The sequence below is a fragment of the Octodon degus genome, unplaced genomic scaffold (genome assembly GCF_000260255.1).
Source record: "Octodon degus isolate 3935 unplaced genomic scaffold, OctDeg1.0 scaffold00047, whole genome shotgun sequence".
Taxonomy (NCBI): Eukaryota; Metazoa; Chordata; class Mammalia; order Rodentia; family Octodontidae; genus Octodon; species Octodon degus.
The window spans coordinates 775,961-787,234 of NW_004524623.1; the positions used below are offsets into that span (position 1 = coordinate 775,961).

Below are 11,274 nucleotides of genomic sequence, written 5' to 3' on the forward strand. Positions count from 1 at the left end.
GGCCTCCTCCTCTGGCCGCCCGCGGCGACCCTCTGACCCGCGGACCCCGTCCGGCGGCACTGCGCGCGCCGAGGGTCGGGGTGGGCGCCTGTCCGGGCCCTGGGCGTCCCGCCGGGAAGGGCTGCGTGTTTCCGGGGAGATAGAGCCGCCGCTTTCCACCCCTGTCCGACTGGTAGTTTTTAAATGGACTGGCTTTTCAGATTAAAAAGACGTCTCCTAAGATTCCAGTGATGTTAACAGCAGAGGTTGATTTCACCGGAAGCGCAAGACGTTTTTAATATACACAGACAAAATGCTGACTTCTGAACCTTGCCTTGCTCCCAGCTGATCTGATTTGTGGGTGTATTTTCTAAACCATTCCCCAGGGTTTTTTGTTTTTTTTTTTTTTTCAGATTATCTACCGTAACTGTCAAAGGTATAATTGAAGCTAATAAACCTTTTTCACTCTGGAAGCTCCAATAGAGTATATCTTAAATAATTGAAATAGTAAATAGTAGTAGAGTATAGAAGTCCTGGAACTTTGCCCTATCGACCGTGTCATCAAACCAGTTTTCGTCCTTGGTAACTTTCCTTTTGCAGAAATGAAAAGTGATCGAAGATGTAATCGCTAGTAATATATTTGTTGAGTGCCTGATTATACTGTACTTTAGCCAGATGTTGTAAAGCTGTATATAGCCAGCACGGGGTGGGTGTGCTGAGTCATGTTTTAAGCATGGGAGTATATGGGGCCATTGGAAGATAATTTCAAAAGACATTTTTCCTGATTGCTATTGCGGATCCATGATTTCATAGCAGATATCTTAAGTGATAAGTGTGTTTCATATTATCTCCTGGGTTCATTGGAATATTTAGTAATAGTTTCCAATTACAGCTACTAAAACAGCAAGATTACACCAATAAACGGGGTTTTATTAGATATTTGAGTGTATTGTCTCCAGAATGGAATGCAACTAGTAAATATATTCCTTATTTGTTAAAAGGGAGCCATTGTTTATTTCCAGTAAACTGATCAATGTCTATGTAAAATCCGTACCTCAAAATGAGATAGTAAAATTATATAACTTTTTAATATACAAAAGATGGGTGAAATTTAGGCCCTTTACCTAATTATATATGTTGCTAACCTTGCCTAGAATAGTTGCAGTCTTTAATGCATTGTAACGTCCCCAGTCCTGTGTCCTGCTGCTTGTCCTAACTTAAGGTGATGGTGTTACCTAGATTACATCTTGATCTGATGTTATGTAGGTTTAAGGGACAATAGTGGAACTAGTTGTTATGCTGTATTCACATGCCTCACTTTTATTATGACATGGAGCTTAAACATTTTTAATACCTTTAATGATTGTCAAGGCTGCATGTAGATGAAATTTTAGATCATGGAAATGTTACATAGTAACAACAGTTGTTTCCATTCCTGCTGTTCTGACCTTGAAGGAAACAATAAATGTTACTATTTTTCTGTTGTATTTTATTACTTTTCTTTATTTTAAAGTACTTAAAAATGATAAACTGTCTTAGCCACTTTCTCACTGCTGTAGCACAGCAACAAATACTTACAACTTAAAGAAGTGTGTCTTGGTTCCCGGACACAGTCCCTGGCTGGCTGGCTCTGAAGCAGAGACAGTGTGGTGGAAGGGCCTGGGCGGCCGGGCGCTGCTCAAGTCATGGTGGCCAGGAAGCAGAGGGAGCAGGCAGAGCTGGGCAAGTGGGTGTGTCCTGCCAGGCCTGCCCTGCCCTGCCCTGCCTCTTCCAGCCAGACTCCACAGGGTGACAATCAGCTGTGGGACCCTCCCCCACCCTGTGCTCTAAGAACCATCCAAAATCTCTGCCTCTCAGTGCGCTTGAGGCTTTGGATGGATGTTCTTTATGTAAAAGGCGAAAGATTTATACGTTCTGAAGAGAAACCAGAGTATTGGATGTTCTCTATGTAAACCTTAGCCTTGACCTTTCAAAGTATTTGAAGGCGGTATCACTGTCATTGCCCAAGACGGAATGAGAAGGAAAGGACTTTTCTCAGCCTTTTTAAAATGAAGCTGAATATGTTCTGTATCTGATAAAATTCTTTTTCTGGAGCCCACATAACATTTCTGTCTCTAGTATTGCTAGAAACTTACATTTTTACATTGTGTTGTTAGTAACTTCAATTTAGCAATGAATACTGTGTAGTCTCAAGACTAAAAATAGCTAACATTTCTTAACTGTGTCATTTCCTTACACCATACATGCAAATCTTTTCTTTTTCTGTAGTAAAACAAGAGAACGCCTGATAAAGCAGAGATGCAGAGCACGTCCAACCATCTGTGGCTTTTATCTGATATCTTAGGCCAAGGAGCTACTGCAAATGTCTTTCGTGGCAGACATAAGGTTGGTACAGTGAAAACTGAAGTTTTGTTTTGTTTTGTTTTTGTGGTATCAGGAATTGAACCCAGGGTTCTCTATCACTGAAAAGCATTCCTAGCTCTTTTTATATGAGACAGGGTCTCCAGATTGTCCAGGCTAACCTCTAATCCTCCTGCCACAGCCTCTTTACCTATTATGGTATAGGCCACTGAGCCACACTAAAAGTCTTTTTGTCACTGTATATTTCTCTACTGAGAAACACATGTACATTAAACTGTTTGACTTGGTGATTCTGAGTAATTATCAAATAAAACATTTTTAAATATGTTTGTGATTATTTAAGGTTTAACTTGTATCAGAGGCAGTGAAAACATCTCCCTAAATGGAGGCAGAAGTCACATGTTATAGAATACAGAAAAGTTAAGAGGTTGATGGAGAAGTAGCCATGGAGTGGTACTTCAGCATCGTGACTGGATTTTTCCTTCACCCCTACTGCCTGATGCTGGTGAATGCATTCACTGATGCTAGAGTGATCTGGGGTGAATGCAAATATGTGGGACAGAGGGGAGCCACAGGTGATCCTAACCCTCTCTGCTAAGGGGTTATGCCCCCTTTAATGCACCATTTTACAAGGCAGATGGGAGTAGGAGATTCTCAACAAAAAGCCCAGGTTTAAAGGGCTGTAGCCTGCTGTGAGACAATCCAAACCTGGTACTGGAGTAGCAATAGAATAAAGAGGCTAATCTTTCAAGAACCAAAGGCTTTTATTAAATTGGGGATGAAAGTAAACATAATTAAAATAATTTAAAGGGAAGAAATTGAACATAGGTAAAGCTGTGGGAAATAAGCTAGAAAAATAGTAAGAGTATAAAATCCTTTTATAGTACAAGTGATGCCAGTTTTTCAGCACTATATTTTTTGGGGTTTTTTTGTTCGTTTGTTTTGTTTTGAAACCAGGGATTGAACTCAGACCCTTGCACTTGCCAGGAAAGTGCTTATTCTACTGAGCCATCTCCCTGGCCCCCTGTTTGGTTTTGTTTTTTTTTTTTTTTTTTTTTTTTTTTGTACTGGGAATTGAACTTTGCACCTTGTGCTTGCCAGGCAGGCGCTGTGCCACTGAGCTATCTCCCCAGCCTGAATTCATTTTAAGCTAAATGATACTTGGGAGTCCCCTAACATCTTACTTTAAGAAACAAGGGCTATACACATTTCGGTAGGGAGGAATGTCTTCCTGTTCTACTTCAGCCTCAAGATCACCAGCAGTTCTGTCGTGAGATAGGCATGCAGGAGAGGCTGTTTCCTCCAGGGAGAGAATGTGATCCTGCTGGCGGCTCAGAGAAAGTGACTCAGAAGCATCAGGAGGGCAGCTTTTAGTATTCTCCCCTCTCAAGCTGGATCCTTATTTAAGTTTATCTAATTAATCTTAAATATTCCTGTTATAGAAATTGCTTTTATTTTATACAAAAGGAAAACAGGCAGTGACAGAGAATTTGGCTTTGAAAATGCATGTGCCATCTGTCTTCCTGAGTTCCAGATTAACTGAAGAAATGTTGATGATCCTTTGATACATGTCAGGCCCTGTGGTGGACCTAGTGAGTGTAACTACATGCAGTTAATGCACAGTTGCACACAGTTTGCTTTAAGAGCAAGGAGCAATGGAGTGGTGTCAAATTGGAAACTAATGCAAGTGTCAGTCGTATTTAAAGTACCTGCTACCAGGCAAGGTAGTGCTCACCTGTAATTGCAGCTGCTTGCGAGGCGGAGGCAAGGAGATACAAGTCTGAGGTCTATCTAAGCAAGTTAGCAACACCCTATATCAAAATAGAGGTGGGGATGTAGCCCAGGGGAAGAGCACTTGCCTGGCATGCACAGGGCCATAGGTTTGATTCCCCCCAAAAAAGAAGTACCTGGCATTCGTAGCTGTATTTAAAGCTCCTTGGTCCTGTCGTCCTTCATGTATACACCTGCATGAAGTAAGCACTCTGTAATTTGGATGACGAATAAATGACAGATTAGACTACCCTAACTTCTTCAAAGATAGATATGCTTTTTCTAATATAGAGTGGAGCTGTAAAATGAGTTGAGAAGGCACATAATACAGTGGTTCCATTCCCAGCTCCAGAAGCTGGACCAGACCTGCCCTTAAGGCACCCAAAGTCACACACACACACACACAAAAAAAAAACCCTCATAAAATGAGAAACAGAAGACAAGACTCAAGCCAGACATGGTGGCATATACCTGTAACCCCAGCACTTGGGAAGTTGAGACAAGAGGATTGCAAGAAAGTTCAAGGCCTAGGAAGATCCTGTCTCAAAAAAAACTGACTTAAAAGGTTGCTAAGAACTAGTTTAACGTTTGGTCCCTAACAGTCTCCCTAAGGATGTCTTTTGCAAAACCATGTTAGCTGGCCTGACCGTCATGGCATATGCCCATAATCCCAGCACTCAGGAGGCAGAGGCAAGTGTATCACCATGAGTTCCAGGTCAGCTTGGGATGCTGTCTCAAATAAACAAAAATCAAGTTGGCATTTTTATTCTCAAGATGTTTATTCTTAGAGAAATCCATTTCAAGTAGTTAAATTATTAAAATAAAAAATCCTGCCTTAGCTATTGAAAGGAATTTTAGCTGGTATTTGTTTGTGATACATATTGATTATATTCACCATGAGGAATTACAATAACGCATTGTAATTCTTGTGATAGTCCCTTCCTGTCCCTTCCTTCCCAGCTGCATTTTTCCTTACCCTCCATTCCCACTCCCTCCTATCCTTTATTTTATTCTTTACATTTTGGATTTCTCATGTAAGGGAAACTGTGCTATTTAAGCTTGTGTGTCTGATTTATTTCACTTAACCTTGTGGTCTCAGGTTGTACACATTTTCCTACAAATGATTCAAGTGTATCTTTTTTGGCACAGTGATACTCCATTATGTGTAAATAGCACTTTTTCTTTATACACTCATCTGCTGCTGGGAATACGGGCTGCTTCCAAGATTTAGTTGTGAATTGTGTTGCTGTAAACATGAGTATGCTTGTATCACTGTAAGATGAGGTCTTTAACTCTTTCAGGAAGACCCCTAGGAAGGTATCAACTCGAGCTGGATTGAATGGAACTTCTTATTTTCCTTAAAGAATCCCATACTGATTTCCATAGTAGTTGTACTAATTTACATTCCTACAAGTAATGAAGAAGAGTTTATTTTCCCCCCTGAAGCCTTGCCAGCATATTTTTTTTTTTTTTAATTTTTATGTATTAGGTACAGAGTTTAGCTATGTAGCTCATGCTCATAGCAATCTCCTGGTTTCAGCCTCCCCAGCATTGGGATTACAGGCCTGCACCCAGTCTTGGTGGCCAGCTCTAGGCCTGGGGCGGGGCCAGCACAGCATGTGGTACCCGGGATCAAGCCCAGGTCCTTGCACTTGCCAGGCAGGCGCTTAGACTGCTGAGCTATCTCCCTGGCCTAGCCCATTATCTTTTTTGATGCTAACCTTTTGTTTTCTAAAGTAAGATAGAGTCTCAGTGTTGTTTTCAATTGTGTTTTTCTAATGGCCAAAGATGTTGAACATTATTTTATTTTATGAGTGTACTTTTGTGCTATGCATAATGTTTACATTCATCATAGGGAATTTGGTACCTGCTCATAATATATCTTGATTCTTTTTTGCCCTATTCCCTATCCTTCAACCTTTCTTGTTTTTGGGGGGAGAGGGGCGGAACCGGGGATTGAACTCAGGCCCTTGCGCTTGTCAGGCAGGCGCTTATTCTACTGAGCTGTTTCTCTAGCCCCTCAACTCTCCTTCTCCATCTTATTTACAAAACTTTGTTTCAGTTCTTTTTTTCTTCTATACTTTTTTTTTTTTTTTTTTAATGCATTTAGTACAGGGTCTCAAGGTCTCCCTTCACAGATCACACTTGTTATTTGCAGTCTCCCAAGAGCTGGGATTACAGGTGTGCGCCACCACACCCAGTCTCAGTTGCATCTCAACACGCCCTGGAGGCAGGGCCAGCAGGGCACACAGGGATCAAACCCCTGTCCCTGCACCTGCCTAAGCAGGCATATTGTCCACTGAGCTTCCTTCTGTGCTTTTTTCTTTATTCTTTCCTTCTCTCCTCCTTCCCGTCTCTTGTTCTTCCTATTTGAATATTTTTGATGTATTTATTGACCATTTGTATTTTTTCTCCTGAAAAATGTCTCTTCATTTCAGTTGCCCATTTTTCCATTGGGTCTTTTATTTGGCGGGGGATCTAACATTTTTTATTCTTTATGTATTATAAATGTTAGTCCCCTGGGGAATAGCTGGCAACTTTTTCCCCCATTCTGTAGATTGTCTCTTCATTTTGTTGTTTCCTGTCTGTGCAGAAGCTTTTTAATTATATGTCTTATTTGTTTATTCATAGTGTTGTCTGTTAGGTCCTTGGAGTTCATTCATAAAGTCCTTGCCTATGTCTATGTCTTCACTGGTGTTACCTGTTTCATCTTACAACAGATTTTTTAAACATTTATATCTCTGATCCATTTTCATTTTAGTTTAGTACATACATGGTGGGAGAGATGGGTCCAGCTTCAGTCTTGTACATATGAATAGCCAGTTTTCCTAGCACCATTTGTTACAGAAGCTTTCTTTGCTCCAGTGTAAGTTTGTAGCCCCTTTGTCAAAGATCAAGTAGCAGAATGTACTTGGAGTTGTTTCTGCTTCCTTGATTCTATCCATCAATCCGCATGTCTGGGTTTGTGGTTTTATTTTGTGTTTTGTTTTTGCCAATATGAAGCTGTTTTTAATCTATCACTTATATAACAACTTGTATTTGTCATATAAGTTGAAGTCCAGAATTTTTATTCCTCTTTCCTTGCTCTTGTTGCCCAGGATTGTTTTTGCTAACCTGTGAATTTTCTGGGTCCTTCTGATTTTTTTTTTCCTCTAGTTCTCCATGGAATGCTATTAGTATTTTCATTGTGGTTGAATTAAATCTGTATATCAGTTTTTGAAGAATGGCTGTTTTGATGGTTCTGCATTCCAGAAACAGACTATATCTATCTTCTTTTTTTTTCTTTTTGTGGCCAGCTCAGCCCACCCTGGGGGGAGGGGCTGGCATGGCATGTAGCACTGGAGATCAAACCGCGGTTCCTGCATTCTTGCCTAAGCTTGCCTAGGCAGGTGCTTTACACTGCTGAGCTATCTCACCGGCCCCATTATCTGTCTATTTTCTGATAGCCTCTTCTATCTCTTTTTTTTTTTTTTTAATTGACATCAGTTATTTTTATTTTAAAGAAAGAAAAAAAAAATAAAAACAGTGGTACAAAATCTCAAAACAAAATTTTAGGAGAGTAACAATGGTTAGTACATTGTGTGTTGTTATTGCCAAAGTAGTTTCTCATCTTCTATCTCTTTTTTCAGAGTACTGTAGTTTTCATTGTAAAGGTCTTTCACTTCCTTGATCAGTTAACTCCTAATTTTTTTTTTTAATGCTATTGCGAAAGGTATTATTTCCCTAACTTCTTTCTCAGTTAGTTATTGGGTACAAGAATGCTATTGCTTTTCTTTTTTATTATTATTTATTTGGTACAAGGTCTCGCTACACAGCTGAACTCATAGTGATCCTCCTGTCTCAGCTTCCCCAGCACTGGGATTACACATGCACACAGAGTTCCGGGGCCAGCATAGGATGTGGTACCAGGGATCAAATCTAGGTCCTTGCGCTTGTCAGATAGGTGCTTAGACTGCCAAGCGTGTATTAACTTTGTATCATGCTATGCTATTAAACTTCGTTATTCTAGAAGTCTTTTGGTAGCATTTTTGGTTTATCTAAAGGATCATGTTATTTGGAACTAATGGTAATTTGCCTTCTTCCTTTCCTTCATATTTCCCTTTTATTTATTTCTTTCACTTGCCTGATTTTCCTTGCTAATGTTTTGAGAACTATTGAACAATAATGCTGATAGTGGACATCTTTGCTTTGTTCCTGATTTTAGAGGAGAAGCTTTCAGTTTCTCCTTAATTAATATATTGGTTATTGGTTTGTCATAAATAGTTTTATCACATTGAGATGACTCCTCAGTATCTTGTTGAGGATTGTTTTGTTTTTTGTTTTTTTGGGACAGGATCTCACTTTATAGTGCAGGCTGGCCTTGAACTCATTATGTAGCCCAGGCTGATCTCAAACTCTGGTTATCCTTTTGTCTCAGCTTCCCAAGTGCTGGGATTACTTGTTGAGTATTTTTATGTCAATGTTCACTAAAGAGAATGGCCTGTAGGTCTCTTTTTGGTTGGGTCCTTTTCTGGTTTTGGAATTAGGGTGTCATGATTACTTCTTGATGCTGGGATTTCATACCAGACACCCACAACTTAAAGGAGGAAAAGTTGATTTTGGGTCACAGTTCACAGAGGTTTCAGCCCATAGGTGACTGCATCCAAAGCAAATTGTCATGGTAGAAGGACAGGGCAGAAGAAGTTTCCTTATGGCATGGCAGTCAGGAAGCAGAGAAATCAAAAGAAGCAGGAGGGAGATACACGCTTCCATGCCATACCCCCAGGGATTACCTCCCCCAGTCAGGCTTTACTTCCCAAACCATATTTAGCTATGAACTCAGCAGTGGACTAATCCACTGATGAATAGTGCATCTTCATGATCCAGTCACTTCCCTAAAGCCCAACCTGTGAAGGCATGAGGCTTTGGGGGACATCTACATAGAAACCATAATGTTCCACCCTGGCCTCAAAAAGACCCTTGGGGGGCTGGAGAGATGGCTCAGTGGTCTAAAGCACCTACTTGAAACAAGCTTGGCAAAGCACAGGGACCGCGGTTCGATCCCCAGCACCACATGCCAGCCAGACCCGCCCCCTGGTGGGCTGAGCTGGCCACACACATACACAATAAATAAATAAAAAATAAAAATAAATATTAAAAAAAAAAGTGTTCTTCTTTCAAAAAAAAAAAAAAAAAATTTAAAAAAAAAAAAGACCCTTGGCCATCTCTTTAGGCAAAATACACTTGGTCTGTCTGTAAGAGTTGTCGAAGTCCTAACATTTTTCAGCATTGAAAGGCCAAGTCCAAAGTATCTGAGATTTAAGGCAAAACTTCTAGCTGTGTTGGGGCCGGGGAGATGGCTTAGTGGAATAAGTGCTTCTCTGGCAAGCGCAAGGGCCTGAGTTCAATCCCTGGTTCTGCCAAAAACAAACAAACAAACAAACAAAAAAAACCCTTCTAGCTGTGAATACCTGTAAAAATCAAAAGAAAGGTAAACACACTGACATAAAAATATGAATGCACAGAAGGGAGAAATATGGAGATAGAAAGGAATGGGACTAGAGCAAGACTGAAATCCAGCCAGACAAACATTAAATCCAGTAGTTCCATGTTCAGCACCTAGGGCAGCCTGTGGCAAGATCAGAACTTCAAAGGCATGGCTGGCCCCAACCCAGCAGCATTGCCAGTGGTTGTAATCCTCATGGCTTCAACCTTGGGCTGGTTTTGTTTGCTGCTTCTGGCTTTCCTCAGATGATGTCATCAGGTAGCTCCTAAAAGTGGCTTACCAAAATAAGTGTTACTAGGTTTTGGGTTGCTCACTTCTCCTTTTGGAGTTGGCTTCTAGGTTCTTTCTTCTCGAAGAGCTGAATGAAATGAGCAAAAGGCAGTGACAAAGCTTATTTCAAAGAGTAAAAATGAAGAGTGAGTTAAAAACTGGCTCTGCGGAGAGAGCTTGGACCCAGTAAAAGAAGAAAAAGGATAAAAGAGCCCCTGTGCATGTGTTGGGCTTCAGGTCATGCCTGCTTCCCCAGTCAGCTTGCCATGCGCTCATGTACTATGTCAGCTCCACATTTCTGGCTTTTCTAACTTTTCTGGGGTCTCCACTGCACTTTCAGCTTCATACTCACATTTTCACACACTGCCACCTTAGGATGACACTGCCTGGCCTCCCTTCTCCAGTCTGGGTGGAAGCTTCCATGACCCCACAACTGTTGCATTCTGCCTGCATGTAGTGACAGTACTATGTGGATGATGCCAAGGTCTGCCACAAGCTTGAGCAGCAGCTTAGCCCTTGGGTTCTTATGTGTAGTCACAGAGGCCTCTGCCAGGATGGCTGAGCAAGGTGAACTGAATCCTGGGGAATCAATTCCCTTTCCACGGTTTGAAGCCGTGGGGCAAAGCAAAAATTTGAGTCTGGGAAGAAGTCGGGGTCATTTCCTCCTCTGGCCCCAAGGCATCTTTGTATTGTCCAGATCTAAAGTATTTGATCTGCAAAAACTTCAACTTTACTGGAGTTTTCCTTTCTGGCCGACTAAAACTTAAAATAATTCAGCTGTGCCTTTTGTTCTTGACTTTCAAGGTAGGGCTGTCTAAATGCCCCCAACCATATCAATGCCACTGCTTTGAAGTTACTTCCACCAGATGAATTTGTCCACTGCCCTTACCTCAGTCTCTCAGCGTCTCAGGACATGAACAAAATGTAGACAGATTTTTTTGCCAGAGTATAACATGTTTCATCAAGAGTCCAGCTACCAGTGCAGTCCTTGATCCCAACTGAAAAAAAAGCTCCTCAGTTTATCCCCCCAATCTCAGCTTACAGCGTTCTAGGGCTGCTTCTCCAACTAGCATCTCCAAACCTTTCCAAACTCCTCCTGCAAACAAGTTCCACAGGCTTCTGAACCACATGTTAAGTGGTTCATATGTATTAGGAGTGTTACCCATTTCTTCTAAATTCTCTATTTTACTATAAAATTCTCAAAGTATTTACTAATAGTTTTCTGGATTTTGGCAGAATTCATTGTGACTTTTGAGTTTTTCTCTTTTAATTGTATTGATTTTTTTTTTTTTTTTATGTGCTAGGAATCGAACTCATGACCTTGCCCTTAACTGGCAGGCACTTATACTGCTGAGTTATCACCCTAGCTGTATTGATTTTGACTTTTTTTTTTTTTTTTTTTTTTTTTT

General features: G+C 40.9%; 1 protein-coding gene across 1 annotated transcript in view; it reads left to right on the top strand.

Moving 5' to 3' along the window:
* The first annotated feature begins 2,252 nt into the window (after positions 1 to 2,252).
* The window catches only part of Tbk1 (TANK binding kinase 1), a 62,297-nt gene continuing 53,275 nt past the window's right edge, over positions 2,253 to 11,274 (top strand). Inside the window, exon 1 of the mRNA XM_004632127.2 lies at positions 2,253 to 2,364. Within this exon, the coding sequence (XP_004632184.1) occupies positions 2,278 to 2,364 (87 nt within the window). The 5' untranslated portion in view covers positions 2,253 to 2,277. The remainder of the gene's footprint in view (positions 2,365 to 11,274) is intronic.